This window comes from Pipistrellus hanaki (genome assembly GCF_964339955.1).
Source record: "Pipistrellus hanaki genome assembly, chromosome: X".
NCBI classification, from domain to species: domain Eukaryota; kingdom Metazoa; phylum Chordata; class Mammalia; order Chiroptera; family Vespertilionidae; genus Pipistrellus; species Pipistrellus hanaki.
The window spans coordinates 9427669-9454413 of record NC_140524.1 but is presented as its reverse complement, the minus strand read 5'-3'; the positions used below and the strand labels follow the sequence as shown (position 1 = coordinate 9454413).

General features: G+C 42.9%; 1 protein-coding gene across 1 annotated transcript; it reads left to right on the top strand.

The window, feature by feature from the left end:
- Positions 1 to 8471: 8471 nt before the first annotated feature.
- On the top strand, positions 8472 to 26610 carry VBP1 (VHL binding protein 1). Its single transcript, XM_084871176.1, has 6 exons — positions 8472 to 8611; positions 13857 to 13981; positions 18752 to 18818; positions 20143 to 20241; positions 23889 to 24027; positions 25643 to 26610. Exons 1-6 carry the CDS (start codon positions 8522 to 8524, stop codon positions 25711 to 25713), a joined length of 591 nt encoding a protein of 196 aa, XP_084727302.1. The 5' UTR covers positions 8472 to 8521; the 3' UTR covers positions 25714 to 26610.
- The last annotated feature ends 135 nt before the right edge of the window (positions 26611 to 26745 follow it).

Genomic DNA, 26745 nt, shown 5'->3' with positions numbered 1-26745 from the left:
GTTGGAGGTAGTGAGATTGTGCTTGAAAATTTTTCTTTCATTTTGTTTACTGATGTTATTATCTTATTTATTCAACATGAAAAGGAGAGCCATCACTCTTCCTTATCTAAAAGGCCGTATTTCTCTTGGGTATGTAATGTTGTCCAAGCAAATTCCCCCTTCTCAGGGAAGTTGAGCTCCTGTGAAGTCTGCTATGATTTCCAACACAGCATACCAGTAATTCGAAGTCCTTAAAACTCCTAAATTTCTCATGCTCAGGGAAGGACCATTGTCCTGATTAGGAACTATTTGCTATATTTTTCCCCTCAATATTAAATAGATAGAATGTTTTCTGTATCTTATAATACTTCTTATTGAAGATAAGCAGAAACTGAACTGTATATTAACTGACACTTTGCTTCAAGGTACCAATTCCAGTGTCTTTTCCAGTGGATTCCGAGCAAGAGCCTGTGTATGGAGTGGTAAGAAAAAAAACCTTTTAATATATCAAAAGTGAGAGATAGAGTTAAAACTCCCCATGGCTTGCACTAACAGAAAACAACATGATATATATAATTTATAAAAAATATATTTTATTGATGTTTTTACCGAGAGGAAAGGAGAGGGATAGAGAGTTAGAAACATCAATGAGAATCATCAATCAGCTGCTTCCTGCACCACCCCCTACTGGGGATGTGCCCGCAACCAAGGTACATGCTCTTGACCGGAATCAAACCTGGGACCCTTCAGTCTACAGGCCAATGCTCTATCCACTGAGCCAAACCGCTTAGGGCTATACTTTAAAATGGAAGGTAATTTATCCATATCCTTTCATTGCATTGGAAAAAGAAATAGCCTTTTTTTTTGTATTTTTTTTTAAAAAAATAATGTTTTTAATGATTTCAAAAAGAAAGGGAAAGGGAGGGAGGGAGGGGAGAGAGAGAGAGAGAGAGAGAGAGAGAGAGAGAGAGAGAGAGAGAGAGAGAGAGAGAGAGATACATCAATGATGAGAGAGAATCATTGATCATCTGCCTCCTGCATGCCCCACACTGGGGATCAAGCCCACAACCTGGGCATGTGCCCTGACCAGGAATCGAACTGTGACATCCTGGTTCATAGGTCATTGTTCAACCATTGAACCACACTGGTTGAACCACTCTTTTTCACAAAGGCTCTGTGAGATAGCTAAATGGAATAGAGAAAATGACCCTAGAAATGTGGAAGAGGAGGGATGTGCGAAGTAGAAAACTGTTCTAGAATTAATAGATAATCCAAAATAGGAATAATTAATATGCACATAATAGAGATTCCAGTATAACTGAATTTACATTCTTGGTTTATACCAAGAGTTATGAGCTACTGCTCGCTGCCATATTTCCTTTCTTTTTGCAAAGGTTTTTTGTTGTTGTTGTTTGATTTTGTTTTGTTATACATTTGCTGTTTGGGATCACTTCCGCTTTGATCACTTCTTCCATGGGAGAAATTATTAATACAGGTAGAATATCTGGAATTTTTCTGATTTTGAGCTTTTTATCCAACTTTTCTGTAACTAATTTTAGTCTGTTATTTCTGTTCTGCCGGTTTGACAATGTTTTCATAATTTAGAATTTTTCTTTACAGAGTTAAACATTGTTTGCAGTCACCAGTTCTCTTTTTTATAGCTGTGATGCATTGCATCAGTTTCATGGGGTGAACACAGATAATGGAAGCTCTGAAGCCATCCAGTCCACAAATCTCACCACCAATTCCCTCAACTTTTGTTTGTTGTTAATATCAATTTGGAAAAATGTAAAAATTACAACAAAGTAGACAGGTTAACAAACAGCCATACTTCAGCATCTTGAATTATCAAATGTTCACTTTTTTATCATAATTCTTTCAGATCATTTGAAATATTATTAAAAATATGTTTTTATTGATTTCAGAGAGGAAGGGAGAGGGAGAGGGAGATAGAAACATCAATGATGAGAGAGAATCATCAATCGGTTGCCTCCTACATGTCCCCTACTGAGGATTGAGCCCACAACCAGGCATGTGCCCTGACTGGAATCGAACCAGCGACCTCTTGGTGCCACTGAGCCACACCAACCAGGCCTTCACATTTAAGTTAAATGCTCATATGAACTGACATACCTGTAACTAAAATATTTCATCAAAGATACACGTATAGCCAAAACCGGTTTGGCCCAGTGGATAGAGCGTCCGTCTGCGGACTGAAGGGTCCCAGGTTCGATTCTGGTCAAGGGCATGTACCTTGGTTGCAGGCACATCCCCAGTAGGAGGTGTGCAGGAGGCAGCTGATCAATGTTTCTCTCTCATCAATATTTCTCACTCTCTATCCCTCTCCCTTCCACTCTGTAAAAATATCAATAAAATATATTTTTTTAAAAAGACACACATATACTATTTATATAGTATATTTAACTTGTTCCACATTTACCTATAAACTTCTCTTCCTTCCATTTCCCATGAGGATTATTGGCCTGAAGATGTAGGAGTTTTCTTTTTCATAAAAAGTCCCCGCTTTTCAAGAACTATTCTTTAGGTCTTTTCACTTCACTCGTTATCACTAGCAACTACTTCACAGATCTCTCTCTCTCTCTCTCTCTCTCTCTCTCTCTCTCTCTCTCTCTCTCTCTCTCTCTCTCTCTTTCTCTCTCTGACATTTAACATTCCTTTCAGTTGACATCTATCAAATGTAATAATTACTGAGGAACTAGTTGTCCTCTTGGTGCTTTTGTATTAGGAGAGCAATGAAATACTAATGAAGTTTTCACTTTTTGTTTTCTTTTCCATTTGAATCCATAGATTCCAGCTTCAGTGGGAGCTCCTTTTCCAATATCACTTCCATCCATGGATTATACCCAGCAAGACCTGGAGACCAACCAACGTCCCACTGCATTCACAGAAAATCAGGCATGTTTGAGCTGTTGCTCCTCAAGGCCTTGGTAGAGATGTGCAGTCGCTGGAGGCAGGACCAGTGTTAGAACTGAGTTTTACAATATGTACATCTTTTGTGCACTGGTGGTCTTCCATAGAAGAAAAACGAATTCTCTAGTATTTTCATCTTTGTAGAAAGACACACATCTGTGCAGACCTGGTCGTCTACAAACCCATGTTGTTAAACCACAACTGGGTTCTGATAGCTATTCACAATCCTTTTATTCATTCATTCAACAAACCCCACTGGGATCAGTACCACAGAGGCAGGTCACTCAGCCTGGAGTTTCAAGGACAAATTCCCAAAGAAGTGATACCTAAGTTTAATGCTAAGATTTAAAAATAGCTAGTCAGTGGCGTAAAGAAAAGATATTCCAGACAAACCTATAAACAGATCGGAAAGCACAAAGCACTATGGGGGGTGTCAAAGGAGTGAATGATTAATTCAGGGATGGAAGATTTCAGGGCAATGAGTGTCCTATCTATTGTAATAAAGAGGGAATATGCTAATTGACCCTCACACTGTCACAAAGATGGCAGCATCCACAGCCAATAAAGAGGGAATATACTAATTGGCTGCCATGCCCTCAAAGATGGTGGTGCCCAGTCCCCTCAGCCCCCCAGGGTGGCAGGCATATGGCACCTGCCTCTGGAGACCCCCAGTCCTCTCAGCCTCCGAGCTGCCCAGGGCTGGCCCAAGGCGCAGGCAAGCCTTGGATGGCAGCTGCCCAGCCACCCAGTGCTGCCCAAGGCTCAGGTAACCAGGGTCGGCTGAGGCTTGCGCTGCTGGCAGTGGCAACAGCAGAGGTGTGATGGGGGCGTCACCTTCCCCTGATTGCTGGGCTGCCTCCCACCCCTGAGGGCTCCTGGACTGTGAGAGGAGAAAGGCCAGGCTGAGGGACCACCCCCCCCCCCCTTCCAGTACATGAATTTTCATGCACTGGGTCTCTAGTCAAATGATGAGAATCTCAACTAGTAGATGTATAGACAGAAGTTTGATATCACAGGCAAACTATAGCTTGAGCATAGAAGTGGAAGCAGCAGTGGTAACATGGATGAGTGTAGCAAGATTTACATATCTATCTTTCTTTCAAGGAGGTACAATTCATGTAGAAGTGCTGAAGCAAAACCACTGGAATTCAATGGTGGGGGAAAAAACGGTGATCTCTCTACAGCGGAACAAAACCATCCACATCATCCAAGTAAAATAAACAAGCAATACTGTTGAGATCTCTCCAATTCAATATATTGGAGATGAAGCATTGTATTTCTCTTGTTTTAATAGTTATTCTTCAAAATCTAAAGTTAATATCTTACTCTCCCTTCCAAACTAACATTAGGAACTTAGGACACTTTTAAGTTTTTAAATTACTAGCGCATTTCTAACCAACTTGTATAGTTGGGTGGTCAAATATTTTACACTTCTTAAATTAAGAATATTAATATTTATATAGATCGTTTTTTGTTTAGATTTAGCTATGGGTTTAGAATTTGTTGTTTACCATCCCTTCTTGCATTGGAATAATTTCCCTCTCCTTAACATCTTTTAGAAATTTATTTACTTTATGCTGGTGATAAATGTAATGTTTGTTTCTGTGAAATTATATTTATTCATACTCATTATTTTAAAAATAAATTTTAAATTGATGTACACATATAAGCTCTGAAAACATTTTTAATATATATATATTTTTATTGATTTCATAGAGAAGGGAAGAGGGAGAGAGAGATAGAAACATCAATGATGAATCATTGATTGACTCCCTCCTGCACGCTTCCTACTGGGGTTTGAGCCCACAACCCAGGCATATGCCCTCAACCGGAATCGAAACTGGGGCCCTTCAGTCCTTAGGCTGACGCTCTATCCACTGAGCCAAACTGGCTAGGGCTGGAAACATTCTTGAATGAGTCTTTTTTTGTGGAAAATTGTGGATTTATCTCTTGGGTAGATACCTAGGAGCAGAATGGCTGGTCATATAGTAGGTGTTTGTATAAAATTAAAAGTGCCAGAGCATGGATGGACCTGGAAAATATTATGCTAAGTAAAATAAGCCAAACTGAGAAAGACAAATATCACAAGATCTCCCTTATTTATGGAATCTAATGAACAAAATGAATTGACCAGCAAAATAAGACCCACAGCAGGGAGGCATGGAACCGACTGATGTACCTTGATGAGGGGTTGGGGGAACGAGAAGAGATAAACCAAATACGCATAGCCCATGGACATGGGCAATAGGGTGCTGAAGGCCCGAGGGATGGGTAGGGACTGAGAGGAGGGGGAAGGGAGGGAAAATGGGAGATAACTGTAATACTATCAACAATAAAAAATATATCTAAAAATGAAAAATAAAATTAAAACTGCTACCCTTGCCAGGTAGCTCAGTTGGATGGAGCATTGTCCCATCGTGCTAGGGTTGCAGGTTCAACCCCCAGTCAGTCAGGGCACATACAAGAATCAACAAATCCTATGTAATAAAAGCCTAATATGCAAATCGACTGAACAGTGGAATGACTGGTTGGCGGGGGGTGGGTCCCACGAGTGGGCGGCACCAGGCCAGCCAAGGTGGGTGCCAGCAGGCAGAGGGAGGGGACAGCGATCCAGGGAGGACAGCTCCCTGTGGTGGTGGAGGGATGATGGGAGTGCAGGGCCAGAGGTGCCCCCTGGTGGTCATTGCGCTCCCACAGGGGGAGTGCTTCTTAGTCACAAGCTGGGCTGATGACTGGCAAGTACAGTGGTGGTGGCAGGAGCCTCTTCTGCAGCACTAAGGATATCCACTGATGGCTTAGGCCTGCTCCCCAGGGTGGGGGAGCGGGACTAAGCTGTCAGTCGGACATCCCCCAAAGGCTCCTGGACTGCAAGAGGGCACATGCTGGGCTGAAGGGGCAAACAGGCTGGCGGGGGGGGGGGCAGTTTGGGGTTAGCTGGCTGGCAGGGGAGCAGAAAGGGTGATCAGGCCGGCAGCAGAGGAACAGTTGGAGGCCATGAGGCTGGCGGAGAGGGGGCAGGTGGGGGCCATGAGGCCGGCCAGGGAGCAGTTGGGGGCGATCAGGTCAGCAAAGGGGGGCAGTTGGGGGTGAGAAGGCTGGTGAGGGGCCAGTTGGGGGTGAGCAGGTCAGCATGCAGAGTGGTTAGGGGCGATCAGACAGGCAGGCAGGTGAGCCCCGTTAAGAGCCAGCAGTCCCGAATTGTGAGGAATATCCTACTGCTGGTGTAGGCCCGATCCCACAGGGACATCCCACAGCAGTCGGCCATCCCCTGAGGGGTCCCAGATTGGAGAGGGTTCAGGCTGGGCTGAGGGACACCCCCTTCCCTCCCGTGCATGAATTTCGCTCACCAGGCAACTAGTCCTACTGCCCCGCCCAATTTCTTCACTCTTCCACATCACTCATATTTCCAGCCCACACTCCCCCCGCACAGTCCTCTAGTCCCACCCCCTATGTTCAGTCCTCGAGTTTCTCCTCCCTTTTTTTTCCAGTCTAAAGCCTCCCCCATGTTCCTTACTCCTCTAGGTCCACACATTTCCCAGTCCCCACCCTTTCCTGAGCAGATTCCTGAGTTTGTTAGAAGGACCCAAACCTGACACAGACACCTCCTTGAAATTTCTTACAGTTCTGGCAGCAGTAGGTTGTTTTCCCGTCTCTGACCTCGTCTGTCCCATGCACCCACCTCCTACCTTTTACCCTTTACATCTATTTAATTACTCCTTCCTTCTCTCCATTCCTAAAAGCTGACATACTATTCTCACTATGCTTCTTTTAAAGGTATCTGTGTGTGTGTGTGTGTGTGTGTGTGTGTGTGTGTGTGTATGTACTGATTTCAGAGAGGAAGGGAGAGTGCTAGAAACATCAATTATGAGTAACATCACTGATTATCTGCTTCCTGCATGCCTCCTATTGAGGATCAAGTCTGCAACCCAAGCATCTGCCCTGACTGGGAATCAAACCAGCGACCTGGTTCATAGGACAAAGCTCAACCACTGAGCCACACCAGCCAGGCATTGTTATTGTCATTTTAAAATACAATTTAGACAGTGTCTTCCATTTGTGCTCCCTTCCTACCAGGTATGTGACTATTACAATATCCTATTCTCTTACAAATGGTTCACTTTATTTTTTTTATTTATTATTTTTTAAAAATTTATATTTTATTGATTTTTTTTATAGAGAGGAAGAGAGAGGGAGAGTCAGAAACATCAATGAGAGAGAAACATCAACCAGCTGCCTCCTGCACACCCCCTACTGGGGTATGTGCCTACAACTAAGGTACATGCCCTTGATCGGAATCGAACCTGGGATCCTTGGGTCCTCAGGCTGACGCTCTACCCACTGAGCCAAACCGGTCTTGGCCAAATGGTTCACTTTTAAGGCCCTTTACTTGTCTGTAAACTAGGGGATATAGCAGTCCCTCATACTGAGCTATAGGGATGAAATAACACTACTTAGTGTCTAGCATGTAGTTAGTTTTTATATAAATGTTAATCACTATGTGTCCCCACATAGTAAGGAAGCTGACATTTAGCCTTTATTCATAACGGGCCTGGCTCATGGTAGGCTTCTTGGGAGGGGGTGAGGCACCATTTCACTGGCTGGAACTCCAGTTCAAGCAAAGACAGGAACAAACATTGTGTATGTAGACTATGAACTTTAAAAAAAAACCATACTTTTATTGATTTCAGAGAGGAAAAGAGAGGGGAGAGATAGAAACATCAATGATGAGAGGGAATCATTGACCGGCTGCCCTCCTGCACGCCCCACACTGGTGATCCAGCCCGCAACTGGGGCATGTGCCCTTGACCAGAATCGAAACTGGGACCCTTCAGTCCACAGGCGGATGCACTACCCACTGAGCAACCCAGCTAGGGCTAGACTATGAACTTTTGAAAATGTTTGAGCTGCGGTCGTGAGATTCTGATCCAAGTTGGCTTTCAGGAAAGATTGGTGTGATGGATTCTAAGTCCCCTTCAAGGGTGGGCAAGCTAGCTGCTATGGTGGGACCAGAAAGGCACCCATGAAGCCCTGTGGTGGCACCTAGGTTAAGGTGATCAGAGGTCCCGCTTTTGGCGGGACAGTCCCGATTTTTGGAAAGATCGGGACAAAAAGCGGGACTGTCCCGCCAAAAGCGGGACGTCTGGTCACCTTAGGTCCTAGGTCCTAGTTTTGCTTGCATCCGAGAGGGGATCAGGCCGCTGTGAAGGCCATTCTGGAGGGGTCTGCCGGCTCTGGGATTCTGGAGGGGTCTGCCGGCTCTGGGGTGGGAATGGGGTTCGATTTCGTCCCTGATTTCCAGGCTCCTCCAGCCCCGCTCCCCGCCCCACTCGCCCAAATCCCCAAGGTTCCTTTTCCCAGGAGTCCCCATTGGTTCTTCCCACGCAGCCAGCTTCCCCCCGCGAGGCCCTCCCACACCTGTCACTCACCTGCGCGCAACCAATCAGCACGCAGAGGTCGGGCCGCTCGGCGCAGGGGCGGCTACTTCCTGCTTGTCCGCCAATGCGCGTTCTCGCGAGGGAGGGGCGGGCCTTGGCGTTGCTAGCGAGCCAATCACGGGTCCCCGGCGGCCGGTGGCTCCAGAAGCTCTTAGTCGCGCGCGAGCTTCCCCAAGATGGCGGTGGCTAGAGATGCCTGTGGCTTGGAACTCGCTGCCGGGAACGGGCGGCGGCTCCACCTGGGGATTCCGGAGGCCGTGTTTGTGGTGAGAGACATGTTGGTCCTAGGCCGCGGCCCCTTCCGGTTTTCGGTTTGGGGTGGGGGGGAAGGAGCTGCGCTAAGGGATCTGGGACAGCGCGCCGCATCCCCTCCTGCCCTCCGCCCCGTGTAGACTAAGCCGGGCTGGGATCCGCCGGGGGAAACGCAGTCCCGGAAGGGCTGAGGGGAGATGGGGGCCTGGGGCGGGAAGATTTGGGAGCGGGGCGGTCCCTTAATGCCCCCCCCCACCCCCCCATGAGTCCCAGGTTTCATCCTCCGCTGCCTGGAAAAGGAAGGCAGAGGGAGGCTTGAGTCTCAGCCTGGATGCGGGAGAGCCGGGCAGATAAATGGTGACCTGGGATGCAGTGAGCAGGCAGGACTTCTGGTCTGAAGTGTGAAAATAGGGAAGGACACCCCGTCTGTTGAAGGGATGCAGTGCCCCGTCTCCTTGGAGATTAGGCCGGGGCGAGAATGCGAGGTCCTTGTGTGCTATGCTAAGGAAGCCAGGCTCTATCCGGTAGGCAGCGGGCTGTCAGGCCTCCAAAGGAAGCCCCGTTATAATCGTATTTGGTCCGGGGCACATCATCCTAACAACTTAGTAATCAAATGTGTGGAGGTGAGAGAGGAGGCCACGGGATGCAATTTGGTGGCTTCACAAAACAAGGAGGAAAAAGTAGATGCTGGGTTCAGAATCGAACCCAGGACCTTTCAGTCCCCAGGCGGATGCTCTACCCACTGAGCAATCCAGCTAGTCCAAACAAAGTCCAAACAAAGAGGGAAAAAGTAGATGGTTCAATCTTTTTCTTCCATCGGGTTGTTCTAGAAATAGTATTTAAAACTGTTGGAATAATGAGAGAAAACCTGACTGGCCGTCCAGGCCAGTGTTATGTCTTTTCCCACTCAGTTCTGGTTAAGCTACTATAAATAAAGTCTTTTTTTTTTTAAATCAATCTTTATTGTTCATATTATTACAAAGGCTCCTCATTTCTTCCCCCCTCCACTAGGTATAAATAAAGTCTTAATGGAATTTTCTCGACCTTTTGGATTGTATCTTTTATTGCCTTGTCTCTTATCTTTTTGGTAATCATTTCTTACATCTCCGAAAGACCAGTTTCTTTTATTTGAGTTACTTTTATATACACTGTATGTTGCATATTTGTGTTTGCTGATTCAATTTTGTAGTTATTCTCTTCAATTATTTTGCTTTTTCTCTCCCTGAGACGTGCCATTTATTTCATTACACCTATCTCCCAGCTATCGGTAACTAGAGGTAACCTGTGTGGAGTGGCAGGCATTTTCCTAATGCTTTTACATAACTCTGGAGAAGCTGGTGCTGTGATCATGCCCATTTTGTAGATGATGAAACTGAGGCACAGAATCCTTGAGTAACGTGCCCCAAGCCACACAGGATTTGAACTTGGGCAACCTGTGGGCCTCCAGAGCCTCTACTTCAGGGGTCCTCAAACTTTTTAAAGTGGGGGCCAGATCACGGTCCCTCAGAGAGCTGGAGGGCCGGACTATATGAACTACTAATCCCTACTGTAACACCTCGGCTGCGCTCACTGCCCAAAAAACCTGGCGGGCCGGATCAGACTCCTCTGCGGGCCGCATGTGGCCCGCGGGCCGCAGTTTGAAGACCCCTGCGTCTACTTATCCCCCTGGGAGACAAGGCGGGTATTTATCTTGCTCCCTGGCATTTTCTCCTGGTCCTAGCACAGTGCCTGACACACAGTATAAACTCATAACTAAAGGTCACATTGCATTTCCATAGTGCCTTACATACGACATTAAGGTGCTCAGTTATAGTTGACTTTACAAATCTATTTCAGGAGGGTAAACTATCTGAGGGCTTTTTAAAAAAAAAATATTTTATTGACTTTTTACAGAGAGGAAGAGAGAAGGATAGAGAGTTAGAAACATCGATGAGAGAGAATCATCGATCAGCTGCCTCCTGCACACCCCCTACTGGGGATGTGCCCGCAACCAAGGTACATGCCCTTGACCGGAATCGAACCCGGGACCTTTCAGTCCGCAGACCGACGCTCTATCCACTGAGCCAAACCGGTTTCGTTAAAATTGTTTTTTTGAGTTAAAATTTCTACCAACATGATATACCGTATTTTTCGGACCATAAGACGCACTTTTCCCCCCCAGAAGCGGGGGGGGGGGGGGGGGGGGGAAGTCCCTGCGTCTTTTGGTCCAAATATAGCCTACACATATACTGTAAAAAAAAAGTTTTTTTACTTGCCCGGCTCTTTGTGGTCTCTGTGTGCTTGCCCGGCTCTAAAATGGTTCTAAATGCTGCTGTTTACAGGGTTGATTATATGTGTTTATGACTGTGATGTTGGGTTTTAATGCACATAAAATATTTTAGGACACTATTTGTTTCAGAATCTTTTTTTCTTCATTTCCCTTCTCTAAAAACTGGTGTGTCTTATGGTCCGGTGCGTCTTATGGTCCGAAAAATACAGTAATAAGCCATCCAAATTTTATGTAATTATTTTTACTTTCCTGAACTAATGGGAGTAGCATGGCATTTATTATAGGGGGAACATTGGCTTCTAAATAGACCAGAGTTTGAATCCTGCCTCTTGTTCCCAATTGCTGTTTACTCCTGGATATAATAAGTGTTGTATCTGATAGTGATCTTTTGGAAATCATATAAGACAAATATGTTATTTGTGTGTGTGTGTGTGTGTGTGTGTGTGTGTGTGTATTGATTTGAGAGAGGAAGGGGAGAGGGAGAGAGATTAGAAACATCAGTGATGAGAATCACTGATTGGCTGTCTCCTGCACACCCCCTACTGGGGATCGAGCGCACAACCTGGGCATGTGCCCTGACCAGGAATGGAACCACTGAGCCATACTGGCTGGGCACATGCCATCTTTTAGCCAAATCTTATGTTGGTATGGCTAATTCTCCTTGCTAGACTCTAAGCTCCTAAGAAACGTCCCATGTCCTAGAAACTGACTTATTTCTTTTTCCTGCAGTGACTCTTCTAGGAAGATGATACTGCCATTTTACATGCACAACTCAATCATCGCCTCAGCCTCACCTTTTTGATTTCTTCTACTGCATCATTAGTGTGATAGTTTCATAGTTCACTCCATTGCTGTGTTCCTCTTCCTTTTTCTTCTTGCTTTGTTTTGGCTAAAATATTCCCCTGTGGTTAAAAGCACGGATAAGAATAATGATGTAGAGCCCTGGCCAACTTGGCTCAGTGGGTAGAGCATTGGTCTGGGGACTGAAGGGTCCCGGGTTCGATTCCGGCTAGGGGCACATGTCTGGGTTGCAGGCTCCATCCCCAGTGCAGGAGGCAGTCGATAATGATTCTCTGTCATCATTAATGTTTCTATCTCTCTCCTCTCTTCCTCTCTGAATCAATAAAGATATTTATTGGAAAAAAAAAGAATAATGATGTAGAGATGCCAGAGACCATAGATTATTGGATTTAACTTACTTACAATGAAGGATCAGCATGCAGGGTACATTTTTAAAATGCTGTTTGGGCCGAAGACGGTTTGGCTCAGTGGATAGAGCCGATGCCTGCGGACTGAAAGGTCCCAGGTTCGATTCCGGTCAAGGGCATGTACCTTGGTTGTGGGCACATCCCCAGTGGGGGGTGTGCAAGAGGCAGCTGATTGATGATTCTCTCTCATCACTGTTTCTGACTCTCTATCCCTCTCTCTTCCTCTCTGTGAAAAATCAATAAAATATATTTAAAAAAAATAAATAAAATGCTGTTTAGTCTTACTGGTTCTGTTGGGCTTACTTATTCCTGCACAAAAGATTGTTCTGATTACCTTTTGGGTTTATTTTATTTCAGACACTTGATTCTTACAGAGGTATTGTGGCTTGCCTTGGGAACCTAATGCCCATATTTAGCATTTTTTTTCTAAGGTAGAACTTTTGAGTTAAAAATTTAAGTAATAAAGTCAATAATCTTGGCATTCAAATCTGTTGAATCATTTTGTGGCTAGGGCACATGACTGGCAATGTGTTTGTTGCTAATTTTTATATTTACTACTAAGATCTCGGGGGATGCATAAAGGCGACAAGGTCATCATTCTTTCCTTATGCATAAATAAAAATGAAAAGAGGAAGTGGAGGAAGAGTAAATTAGCTACAAAGTGTATGTACACTGCCCTGGCCAGTATGGTTCAGCAGTTAGAGCATGGGCCTGTGGACTAAAGGGCCAAGGGTTTGATTCCTGGTCAAGGGTATGTACCTGAGTTGCAGGCTCGATCCCCAGTCCTCAGTCCCCAGATCCATCGGGCACATGCCAGTGGCAACCAATGGATGTATCTTTCATATCCATGTTTCTCTTCTCTCTCTTCTTCCCTCCCTTCCTCCCTTTCAATCTCTCTGAAAAATTAATAGAAAAGTATCTTCAGGTGAGGATTAACAACAACAAAATAAAACAAAAACAAGATGTGTGTGCACTTTCTGAAATGGTCTAACTTTTTAAAATGACCGCTTCAGTTAAAAACAAGCCTTGGGATGCCCGAGCTGGTTTCCCAGTGGTTAGAGCCTTGGCCCCGGACTGAAAGGTCCCAGGTTTGATCACCGGCCCCCATGCAGGCCATGTGCAGGAGGCAGCCAATGGATGTGTCTCTCACATCAATGTTTCTCTTTCTCTCGAAATAAAAATCAATGGAAAAAATATCCTTGGGTGAGGATTAACAAAAAAATAAGCCTTGGGAGAAAAACACAAGCATTTTTTTCCTTTTATGCTTTTTAAAAATATATATCTTTATTGATTTCAGAGAGGAAGGGAGAGGAAAAGAGAGAAACATCAATGATGAGAGAGAATCATTGATTGGCTGCCTCCTGCACGCCCCCTACTGGGGATAAAGCCTACAACCCAGGCATGTGCCCTTGGCCGGAATCGAACCTGGGACCCTCCAGTCCGCAGGCCGACGCTCTATCCACTGAGCCAAATCAGCTAGGGCTTCTTTTATGTTTTAAAAATAGAGCTAAGAAGTAAAAAATCAGATTAGGCATGCAAATTCTAAATTTAAAAAAATGTATTTTTATTGATTTCAGAGAGGAAGAGAGAGGGAGACATAGAAACATCAATGATGAGAATCATTGATCAGCTGCCTCCTCCCTACAGGGGATGGAGCCTGCAACCCAGGCATGTGCCCTGACAGGGAATCAAACTGTGACCTCCTGGCTCATAGATCTGTGCTCACCCACAGCTGTGCTGGCTGGGCTTAAAATTGGAAATGTATTATTTTTTATATTAAAGGAAGATGTGGATTCCTACATGAAACAGCCGGGGAACGAGACTGCGGACACAGTGCTGAAGAAGTTGGATGAACAGTATCAGAAGTATAAGTTTATGGAACTCAACCTTGCTCAAAAGAAAAGGAGGTAAGCATAGAAATCTCCAAGTTTTCAAAAAAGTTAATCGTATTTGACTTAAACTTTTCAAAAGTTGACGTGTTTTTTCTTTTCAAGTTCCAGCTCTGATCTAAATACCTTTTATTAAAGTTCTGTTTAGCAATCTTCTTCCTTAGTGGTTAGTGCTTTTTATATCCTGTTTAAGAAATATTGGTCTCTTCCAAGTCCGTGAAGATATTCTCTTAATGCTTTATTCTTAAAGCTTTATTGATTTCTCACTCACATTTAGATCTATAACCCAGTTATTCAGAAGTGTGTTGTGCTAAATTTCAAAGCAATTGTGGGATTTTCAAACATGTTTCTTTGTCTTTTCCACTTACTATAAATTGGTAGTTGGATCTACTGTCTTGATCGTATTAAGGTGGGTTTTTTTTTTCAACATTGCTTCATAAGTTTATTTATTGTTCTTCCATTAAGAGACATAGTATTTAGTTGACCCTTTTTATGATACTCAAATGACTAGGTCCATTTATTATGAATTGCAAGAAGATGATGTTCTAATTCAGTTCATTCTTTTTTATTTATTAATAAGCTGGCGTACTTCTATAACAAGAAGCACCCCCTCATGTACTGCTTGGGAAAAGGGGCTGCACGAAATCAGTTTACCTCTCAATCTCTTCCCTTGCAGGAGTCTTAGCCCTGTAGTTCCTGTCACTCCGGAAGCTCTCTGCTGCCTTCCCACAAAACTTTACCTTCAGCTATGTAAAATTTCTCTAGTGCTTCATAATTCTCTTATGGCGATCTCTGGCTCTGTGAGCGGTTAGAGGCGGGAGCGCTGCTCTGTTACCATCTTAACCTGAAATATTTCTATTCTTTAAAAAAAAAAACTTTCTACCCTATTTTATTAGGTGCATGCAATCTGAGAATTATGTCATCTTGGTGAATTTAAGCCTATATAAATTTCATTTAAGCATAGTTAAAATTATGCTGATTGTGTTAAAATCTGTTTTGTTAGATACTTACAGCTACCCCAGCTTTTTTCTGGCTAATATGACTTGGTGTATCTTTCCCAATCCCTTTATTTTCAACCTTTTTATGATTTATAGTTAAGGGTTTTCTATGTAAACAACATATGGTTTATTGTTATTATATTCAGCCTGTCTTTTTATGCAAACAAAATATTGTTTTTAGATACTTTCAGGGTCATCTTCATTATAATTTGTCTATGTGTGGATAGCTTTCTTAACTTCTTAACTAACTGCATTTGACCCTTGAGCAATGCAGGGGTTAGGGGTGTCGACCCTCTCCCTCCCTGCAGTCAGAAATCTGCTTATTGACTATTAATAGCTTACTGTTGACTGGAAGCATTACCTATACATAGTGTATTAGCATATGTTTTGTGTTTTGTATGTTATATGTATTATACACTGAGTGGCCGGAGTATTATGATCTCTGAACGCATAATAATCTGGCCACTCAATGTGTGTGTGTGTGTGTGTGTGTGTGTGTGTGTGTGTGTGTGTGTATGTCTATGTGTGTATTAGAGGCCCAGTGCATGGGTGGGGTCCGGCCAGCCTGGCCAGGGGGAGGGGACATGGGCGGTTGGCAGGCCTGCCTGCTGGTTGAACTCCTGGTCCAGGGGACAATTAGAATATTAGCCTTTTATTATATAGGTTATACACTGAGTGGACAGAGATCATAATAATCTGGCCACTCAGTGTATACTGTATTTGTACAATAAAGTAAGCTAGAGAAAAGAAAATGTTAAAATCATAAGGAAGAGAAAGTATATATTCAGTATTTATTTTAAAAATCCATGTATAAGTGGACCTACACAGTTCAAAAGTCTATTCAGGGGTCAACTGTGTATGTCAGCTTCCTGTAACTGCTGTATGTATAGCTCTGCGGCTTGCCTTTATCCATAGACTCTAGAGGATGTTGCTTTTGCCTGGACTTGTGACTCTATACCAGCCTTGAACCACTTGAGTGCTATTCCAAGTTCTTAAGTAAGTCAGGGGCCCCGCTCAGGTCTGTAGCTGGTATTGGCACCTGCCTTATGATGCCTACTTTTCGCCTGTCTTCTCACTGCTCAACTCAAAGCCTTTTCTAGTTTTTCCCTTTCATTTTATTTTTAAAAATATGTTTTTCTTGATTTCAGAAGGAGGAAGGAAGAGGGAGAGAAATTGATAGAAACATCAGTGGTGAGAGGGAGTCATTGATTGGCTGCCTGCTGCACGCACCCACTGGGGATCAAGCCCACAGAACCTGGGCATGTGGCCTGACTGGGAATCGAACTGTGACCTGGTTCATAGGTTGACAATATTCAACCACTGAGCCACACCGGCCAGGCCCTTTTATTTTTTTTCTGGAATTCCCCTCACCTCGGTGATGTCAGCTATGTGTTTTTGCAGCAGATGGCTCTATGTAGCTTGAATACTAACCTTTTTCTTTACATACGGTGCAGATCTTTCCTTGTAGTCTGTTATTTATCTTTAACTTTACCTTCAGCTATGTAAAATTTCTATAGTGCTTCATAAGTCTCTTATGGCGATCTCTTTTATACGTGAATCACATGCCTTTTATTTTTCTTTAACTGGAAATTTTGTGATTGTCATTTAAAAGTCTTTTTTTTTTTTCTATCATCTGTTAAATTTTTTCCTTCTCTCTTGGGAATGCCTGTTAATGTGGACGTTGACATTCCAATTCTGCCTTTCATTTCTTTTTATCATCTCTTCTCTTCTGCTGACTTTGTATTTCATTTGTCTTTTGGCAATTAGGCGGATATCTGTGAGTCCTTTATTTCCACCATTATTAGATTTTCTATAACTAGTCGTTTTGGTTGGTTCTTATTGTATCTGCTTGTTTCTTCTTCATATGACCAATATCCTGTCTTTTCTCTTTGAGGTACTTTTAATACTTACTGTATAATGTTATCTTTTAGTATTTAATTTTGTTTCATCTGATAGAGGTTGTTGAGTTTATTTTCTTTATTTAATTACAGTTGAGTTGATCAGATTACCATTTCTTTTCCCTGTCAGCTCATATTCTCTCAGGGATATTAGTTACTTTTGCCAGTAACGTATGTGGGGGCGGGAGTCACGTAAGTCCATCCTGGTTTGGAGGGGTAAGAAGAATACTGCTGGCTTAAGATATAGGGCGTGGCCGGAGACATGCTCCCTCCCTAACCAAGTAACGTGGCTTACAGGAATTCTATTTTCCTTGGCTTTCTTCACTGACATCACCCTGGGTGTGGGAGTAGGGAGTAGAGACTGCTGAGGCCGGTACATACTGGTACTCATCTTCCCAGCTCCTCCTGTCCCTGGCCAGTTCTACTGTTTTTCTACCCTGTAACAGTTATGGGGGGGTATAGTGATCCACCCAGGGCAATTTAGAAGGAGAACGTTCTTTCTCAGCCTACTCCCCCATTGGAGACTTGGTCCACTTCCTTTCTAAGCTACTTCACTTCCCTACCTACTCCCGGGACTAGAGACCTCCACTGTTCAAATAATAACAAAGGCCAAGAACTGACCCAATTGTCTACTTCCAGGAGATTAGATAAGTTGTTTTGTATTCATAATTGGGTATCATACAGCAGTGAAAATGAATGAACAAGTCCTAGGAAACTAAATGCGGTTAAAAAGTAAACCCCCTAAAGTGCAGGCGATTGTTTTTATTGGGCTAAGAAACATGTATGTGACGGAGCGATTGGAAAGAGGATAAGTGACTGTGAACACACAGTTCCAGATGTAGTGCTTGGACATGCCCAGTGGCCTCGGCATTCCGGTTCCTAAGTTGGCTGGGGCTGCAGCTGCTTGCTTCATTAATGTGCTTCCTAATTTCTGTATTACATACAATTTGTACATACAAAAATATATCATAGAAATAATCTACATGGCAAAAAACTTGACCTGAACATACTTATGTTGTGTGTGTGTGTTAGCTATTTTACAAATGAATACACCTAACGCTAACATTTAGGTCTGTGAGTTATTTTGACATACTTTCCGTGAAGCGTATAAAGCCTGTGTCTCGATGCATTTTTGTGTGTGGCTGTAGTTCTAGGCTAGTAGTATTGCTGGTGGCTATTGATGTGACTTAACCTGTTGTATGGGATCAAATTCATCATGCCTATCATCATTTTAAAAAATTTCTGTCTGTAAACAAATGACCCATTTATAACTTAAAAAAGTATTTATCAACTTAAAGCATTTATCAAGAAAAAATTACCCAAAGCTTAAAAGAGTCATAATGTGGTGTGTGCACAGTCAGGTGATGTTGTACATTTCTCACAGTGTGACAAGTGTATGCCCTGAAGCGCTGCCAGGGTCCTTGGCTGGCATTTGGCTGACTGTGATGCATTTGTCTGTGCACCGAGTACTCGCCAGGAGCAGCTGGCGAGTTGCTGGTTTACAGTGGTTTCAAATTCAGAATATAATATTTGAATGCACATTATTTTAAAAATTAATCCATTTAAAATGCAGTTTTGATCAAATGTGGAACCTCTGAATCATCTCTGTGGAATATGGTTTGCTCTTGAAATGTTTAATCATGATGTGATGTCTGATAGAACGGGGCTTTGGGTACCATAGGTATTCTAGAAATACTGTTATCGTATCTAAATATGTTAATAAATATTTATATCTTAAACATTCTGATAAACCTTGTGAAATATCTTAAATATTTTATATTTGTAAATAGTCCTCAAGAACATATCAATAGGGCAGGCAAAGCTTGTAAGACTGTGTCCTGGTGTTTATTCTTGCTACAAAGCTCTAGGTTAACCTTTTTTCTTATTCACAGGCTAAAGGGCCAGATTCCTGAAATTAAGCAGACTTTAGAAATTCTGAAATACATGCAGAAGAAAAAAGTAAGTGCGTTTTTGTTTATAAATGTGAGGGGACCAGGATACTTCAGAGATGCGTCTTTCTTGACTCTGCTCACTGGTACTTGATCTGCGCTGGGACCCCAGTCAGCCTTCTCGACCACATGTACTGATGTGTGGACAGTGTGCTTCCTCCCCTCAACCAGGTTTAATTCTAGGGCCCATGCTTGGATTATTTTATTTCTGTTTAGTAGTTGCCAGATTTAAATGCAACTGGAAATTATTGTAGATACAAAAAGAAGACGTCTTATTTTGCAGTAGCAGCATCGAAGGTTTTTTGTTGTTGTTACCATTCTCCCCGAGAATAAGGAGGGAGTCCAAGACTTCTAGAGCTGGAAAGAATCTTAAAATGTATGTTCCAGATTCTCGTTTCACAGCTGAGCATACAGCTACAGAGAAGTTCTTACCCAGTGCCACATAGCTAGTCAGAGTCTTAATCCAGTACTCATTAAATAAAAGAAATCTGTAAAAATTAAATTTCAGAGGGATGTTGTATTAAAAGGTTATATATGATTTATTACTTGACTGGTAGAATAACTGCATTTCCAGTACATTACTTGATGTCGGTGAACTTGGTAAGATTTCGGAACTGGTTGGTTGGGCATAAAGCACTGATTAAGAATAATAGCTAACCCTCGTGTACCTACTCTGTACCTGGCACTGGTGTGTGTGTGTGTGTGTGTGTGTTCGCACGCACGCTCTGCTTGTGATATCCTTCATATGTGTGGGGACTATTATCCATATTTTACACATGAGGAACCTGAGACACAGAGGTGAGGTGATATGCCGAATTTACACAGGTAGTAGGCAGTTGAACCAGAGTCCATGTCCAGCCATCTGGCTCTAAGCATTTACTTCTTTCACCACTATACTTAGCTTGCACGATGGTGCTAATTTTTATTAAAATTAATTTTTATTAAAAATGCTACTTTTTAATAAAAATGAATTTTTAATTCATTTTTATTTTTATTTTTAAAATATTTTTATTAATTTCAGAGAGGAAGGGAGAGGGAGAGATAGAATGTGGAACCTCTGAATCATCTCTGTGCAATATGGTTTGAGAGAATCACTGATTGGCTGCCTCCTGCATGCCCCCTGCTAGGGAGCAAGCCTGCAACCCGGGCATGTGCCCTGACCAGGAATCGAACCGTAACCTACTGGTTCATAGGTTGATGCTCAACCACTGAGCCACACCGGCCGGGCACATAATGGTACTGTTTTAAATGGCTTAGATTCATCTGTGAGCTCTCTCCTTTATGACCTTGATATTAAACTCGCCTGCTTATAGTACTGTTTGTTTTTTTTTAAGGAATCAACCAATTCAATGGAGACCAGATTCTTACTGGCAGATAACCTGTACTGCAAAGCTTCGGTTCCTCCTACCGATAAAGTGTGTCTGTGGCTGGGGGTAAGTAAATATAACAGCCACAGCTTCATTGGCTGACATTGTTTTCCCAGCACACGGTATTGTTTGAGCTACGGAAATGCTTATCTCCTTTTTGGCCGTTGAAGGAAGGGGTGGGATTCGGGTGGTCCCTATTAGAAATGGACCGAAACCAGGAGTGTGATGAAGATTGTTACAAAAAAAGTCCCAAACACACACAGCTGACCAAGCCCTACTTCCCTTCAGCTACTGCTTTATCTCTTCTATGTGACTGAAGGCGGAGCAATAGAAGGAACTGCTGGACCTCAGATAAATGTTCCTTCTCAATAGGATTTCGTAAGTTCTAGAGAGATCACTCTAAACTTAGTGTGTGTGGGGGGAGATTATTATTAAAACAACCTTGAGGCTGGAGTTCAATTTTTAAACCATACACTTCCATTTTAGATGATTTCATAGGCCTTGCTTTGATGTTTCCTTTATTATTCTTCTCAGTCCCCTAATCAAGCCATTCCTGACTGTCTAGCTCAGTGGTCGCCAACCTTTCGGACCTCGTGGACCACCGGTTGGTGACCACTGGCCCAGCTAGCCATCCATAGGTCTTTTTAGCTCAGGCAAGTTCCCATATAAAGATAGAAAGTCAAGTGTAATGCTGCCAGCCTTCCCCACTGAGGACTTCCCCTTGCCGCTGTTTTGTGGAATCACCCCTGAGAGAGACCTACGAGAGGTGGACAGTTTAGTACACAAGAAACTCACCTCTCTGTCCCTTAGTTCCTCCCCCTGGTTTTTGTTGATCGTAACATTTTCAGAGTTTGTACACTTACCGTATTTTTCGGACCATAAGACGCACCGGACCATAAGACGCACCAGTTTTTAGAGAAGGGAAATGAAGAAAAAAAGATTCTGAAACAAATAGTGTCCTAAAATATTTTATGTGCATTAAAACCCAACATCACAGTCATAAACACATGTAATCAACCCTGTAAAGTAAACAGCAGCATTTAGAACCATTTTAGAGCCGGACAAGCACACGGAGACCACACAGAGCCGGGCAAGTAAAAAAACTTTTTTTTTACAGTATATGTGTAGGCTATATTTGGACCATAAGATGCAGGGACTTTTCCCCCCCACTTCTGGGGGGGGGAAAGTGCGTCTTATGGTCCGAAAAATACGGTAATTCTATACAATCATTCCCACACTTGTTGAGTTTTACTTCTGCGAGCGGAACAGCTATTCACCCAGTAGCTCGAATCCTGGGGGTCATACTCCTTGCTTTCTCTTCCCCTCCACCCACATTCCATCAGCAGCTGAGGAGGAGAGGAATCCATGCATTAGCCATGACAGCAGGGGACTCTGGTAAGGATTACCGCTGGAGCCCACCTGACACCTCACACAGGATGAGTTCCACATGGATCGCATACTTACTCGACGTGCCGACACCAGCAAAGTTTAGGCCAACTCCGAGATGACTTATTCTGTAACCCTGAAACAGGAATGGTTTTTATAGGCCACAGAGGTCAGAAATCATAAGTCAAAAGACAACGAGCAGGAAACTCATATTGCGGCAAAGCACTAACGGTCTGCGGGGGGGGCTCGGAGTTGTGTTTGGGGCATGGCAGTCTCCAGACGCCTAGTAGACGGTCAAGTGCAGAGGCTGATAAGGCAGCGTTTGAGGAGTGGCTCAGCCGAGGAGAAAGTCTTGGCACAGGGTACTTCCTGCAGAACGATTGGTGTCTTTTGGCACGAATGAAGTGTTTTTAAATATATTATGTGAATTTTCATGCAGTTTTCTAATGATCATGGGTTGCGTTATTCAGTCGGTATTTTTGCAGCACCTGCTTTTTGCCAAACACTTCCATGTTGTCTCATTGGATGCTTACGGTGATCCTGAGAGTGATTTTTAAATTCCTTTTATTTTTTTATTTTTTTATTTTTTTAAATCAATCTTTATTGTTCTTATTATTACAAAGGTTCCTCATTTCTTCCCCCCTCCACCAGGTTCCCACCCCACCCTCCGCCCCCTCCCCCTCCCCCATTGTCCTCATCCATAGGTGCACAGTTTATGTTCAGTCTCTTCCTCCCTCCCTTTCCCCGATAGTAAATCCCTTTTCAGATAGTAAATCAGTTACTTAGCATTTTCTCATATCAATAATACCTCCACATGCCCAATGATACACTTCACACAAAAGACATTTCCAAATAGGTCAACCAACCTCATCCAGGCCCCGCACAAGGCACTCACAGATCAACATCCCAGCGCTATACTAACTCAACACATCCAGATCTAAGCCTTCATCACTTGATTCAGCAGACCCTCAAGTTCCCCCAAAAGTTTCCAGCCATGTCTGAGAGGCAGCCGTGGGGCAGGGGCAGGCGAGGAGCGAGCTGTTCCGGGTTAAATTCCTTTTATCCGATGAGGAAAGTTGCTCAGGAAATGCTTGGTGGTAAGTCAGGTGATAGGAGGAGTTGGGGGCTGGGAAAGGTATGGTTTCCCTCTCCATGGTGCCTGCACCCCAAGTGTTGGCAGTAATGCCATCTCTTTTTAAAAAAATATATATATATTTTATTGATTTTTTTTTTTAAGAGAGGAAGGGAGAGGGAGAGAGAGTTAGAAACATTGATGAGAGAGAACCACCAATCAGCTGCCTCCTGCACATTCCCTACTGGGGATGTGCCCACAACCAAGGTACATGCCCTTGGCCGGAATCGAACCTGGGACCATTCAGTTCGCAGGCCAGCGCTCTATCCACTGAGCCACACCGGGTAGGGCAACACCAGCTCTTGAGAATCCCAGAAAAGTCACCTTGCCTGCACCCCTGACATCTATCTGTTGGAGGTAGAAGGGGGACAGTAAAAGCTAGCTATTTTTCTTATTGAATCAAACATAGAAGTATTGGAAAACTTAGATTATTGATTCTTAACCTCAGAAACAGCTATTTAAATGGATTCAAATGTAACACTATTTAGTGTCATGATGGAAAGGTAGGATTTGGTATCTAAAACATATTGGTTTTTATCCTAATTCTCCCATTTACTTAACTAGCTATGCAAACACAAGCAACCTAACCTTTCAACCTGTTTTCTTAACTGTAAAGATGAAAATAACTTGTCTTACCAGGAGTAAATGATATAATGTATGTAAATATATTTTCTAACCCAGGGGTCAATAAACTTTTTTTTTATTCCTCACCTGAGGATATTTTTTTTTCCCATTGATTTTTAGAGAGGGTGGAAGGGAGGGAGGAGGGGGAGAGACAGAGCGAGAGTTGTGGGAGAGAGAAACATCAACGTGAGAGACACATTGAATGGCCGCCTCCCGCACGCACCCTGATCCTCATTGGGCCAAGGTCAAACTTGCAACCATGTATGTGCCCTTGACTGGGAATTGAACCCAAGACCCTTTGGTCCGAGGACTGGTGCTCTAACCACTGAGCAAACTGGCCAGGGCTCAATACACTTATAAAGGGTCAGAGAGTAAATGTTTTTGGTTTTGCAGACCTCTTGGTCACTGTCACAACTACTCAGCTCTGACACTGTGGCCTGAAAGCAGCAGTTCGTGGAGAATAGCTGGGTTCTAGTAAAACTTCAGACAAAAGGCAGCCAGCTGGATTTCGCCCAACCCCTGCTCTGTGTAAATGTTCAGTAATCCTCATGACTTCCCCTCTTCCTCCCAGGCTAATGTAATGCTTGAATATGATATTGATGAAGCTCAGGCATTGTTGGAAAAGAATCTGACCACTGCCACGAAGAACCTGGATTCTCTGGAGGAGGACCTTGACTTTCTTCGAGATCAGTTTACTACCACTGAAGTCAGTATCCTTTCTCAACAAGAGACAGGGAGGGAAGGGCAAAGGCAAAGATGTCTTCGGTGTTCCTACTTACATTGCTTCAACGAGAAGAATGTCCTTATTCTTAGACCAGTCAGCCTTAGACCCCAGTGCCCTGCCACTGACCCTCTGCCCTGGCCCTCCCCCAGGGCGACCCAGCTTCTGGATCGTCTCAATCAGCCATTCTCTGCCCCTCTCCCAGAGTGCTACGCCCTTAGCTTTTCCTCACTTTGTTCCTCCTGCCTAGAATGATTTCCTCCTGTTATCTGGGTCACTTTAAAAAAATGTTTTTATTGATTTCAGAAAGGAAGAGAGAGGGAGAGAGAGATAGAAACATCCTTGATGACAGAGAATAATGTGATTGGCTGCCTCCTGCACATTTCCACACTGGGGATGGAGCCCACAACCCATGGGCATGCACCCTGCCTGTTAATTGAACTGGGACCTCCTGGTTCATGGGTCGCCGCTCAACCGCTGAGCCACACTGGGCGGCCGTACCTGGCTTACTTTTTTCTTTTTTTTAATATATTTTATTGATTTTTTTTTAAAGAGAGGAAGAGAGAGGGATAGAGAGTTAGAAACATCAATGAGAGAGAATCATCGATCAGCAGCCTCTTGCACACCCCCTAGTGGGGATGTGCCCGCAACCAAGGTACATGCCCTTGACCGGAATCGAACCTGGGACCTTTCAGTCTGCAGGCCGACGCTCGATTCATTGAGCCAAACCGGTTTTGGCCCTGGCTTACTTTTTATCCTTCATATTTCAGCACAAGTGTCAGAACATTTCTGGAATTTTCTGACCCTCTCAGGGTGTTTTGTTGTTCCTCTGGGCTTACTTAGCACTTTGCACATAGTTCTTCATTTGTTTTTCATGTCAGACTCCGAGTTCTTCAAGTATGGAAGCTGTGCTTTCTCTCTCTTCTCCATAGTATGTATAGCTCCTGACAGGCATTGAGTGCTTGGGTGAGGGAAGGCGGGCCTATTTGAGGCCCACAGCAGGGATGGTGTGTAACTTGAATGTAAAGACTTCATCTAGAGAAAAAATCCCTGTATAATTCCCAGAAGGTGGCATAGGAGCAAATCTAGATGACCTGGATTATGATGATGACTGTGGATACAATGCCAAAGTCACTATCCATGGAAGAAGTATTTGATATGTGAGGGCCTACACAGGTGCTGCTTGTGGAAAGGAAAAGATGTAGATGCTTAATAATTTTTTTTTTTTTTTGGTGCTTAATAAATTGAGTGACTGGCCTGTTAAAGGGAAGGGCAAAGGTAAAATTATTAATAATTGTATTAATTTAAATGTTACCTATTAGGATAAGGGGCTGTCTTTAAAACTGTTGACAGCGTCAAGCACATATATGTTAAATGTCATACCACAATTGATTATAGATGCTAAACAATTGCTGATTTGACACCTTGACTTCATTTCGGTGGAATTTAGTTCCAGTATTTTCGTAGCAAATGATATTATAGCAAGATGGCTCACAACACTTACTTGTCGCCAGCATTTTGTGTGTATGATTTGTGTGCATACCTAGTCACTGCAAATGTTATCTTTAGAATTGCACTTGCATTTTCTTTAACAATTCTTGCAGATATGGCCAGGGTTTATAATTGGGACGTAAAAAGAAGAAACAAAGATGATTCTGCCAAGAACAAAGCATAATTCTGGCAATGAAAAATGTGGTCTCATTTTTGCAAACAAGTTCTTTTAAATATTCCAAGGTTTATTCTTAAAGGTTGACATTAGTTTGAATGTTTTTTTTTTTTAAACAGTAAGAATGATAATTAAAACTTTACAAAGAGATAAACACCAACACCATTTTATTTATTTATGAAAACAAAATTAGTTCCAAATATTTTATGGAATTAGCAGTATTTTTTATTTTTTATTTGCATTTACAACACAGTAAATGCTACTTTCATCGTTTTTTTGTTTATTATAAGAAAAGTCTTAATTGAAATGGCTGAAAACCGATGTATGCTGTGGAGGCTGAATTCAGGACACTTACGCACAGTTTGCTCTTTCTTTATTATATGATGTTACTCTCACTTAAATATTTGCAGACTTGCTCTTCAGCACATGCGGGGCTTTATGGTCCTCTGTTGCTGTTATTTATTACAATATTCTGTACTTTACAGGAAACGGTCCTTTGCCTTCTGAACTTTTAAGAGGGCTATTAAGACAACACTCTTTCCTGTCCTCTGTCAGCGCACAGTGTCTTTGCAATGCCAACATAAGGGAGATTTCAGCCAACATGAAATAACAAAATTACCCACTCAAAACTCTTGGCCAAGGTGATTTTGTATTTCTTAATTCTCCAAAAGCAGCTGAACAAAGATATTAAGATTAAAAACAACGGTTGAAAAGACTTATGTGTTTTTTTTGTTTTGTTTGTTTTATTCATGTTAAAACCGCATAGGAGTAGTAGTGGGTGATACAGATTCTGGTAAAAACACAAATGTATTCCATCTCCAAGTAGTAAAAAGTATACTTACTTGTACAATGTTTTGTACTTGTATTTCGTGTTATTAAAACAAGTTAAAACTGGCATGACAGACACCCTTTTTCATGTCATTCTTTCTCAAGTTAACATGGGTCTTTTCACATACTTGTAAAGTTTATTTACTTGTACATATAACTTTCATGTCCCAAGAACTTCTGATGTTTGTAGAAAAAAAAATAAAACTTCTTTGG

Excerpts from the sequence above, each read along its gene's own strand:
- VBP1 (XM_084871176.1), top strand. The coding sequence starts at position 8,522 with ATGGCGGTGGCTAGAGATGCCTGTGGCTTGGAACTCGCTGCCGGGAAC. Across the intron at positions 13,982-18,751 it reads CTTGCTCAAAAGAAAAGGAG|GCTAAAGGGCCAGATTCCTG; the intron begins GTAAGCATAGAA and ends TCTTATTCACAG. Across the intron at positions 18,819-20,142 it reads AATACATGCAGAAGAAAAAA|GAATCAACCAATTCAATGGA; the intron begins GTAAGTGCGTTT and ends TTTTTTTTTAAG.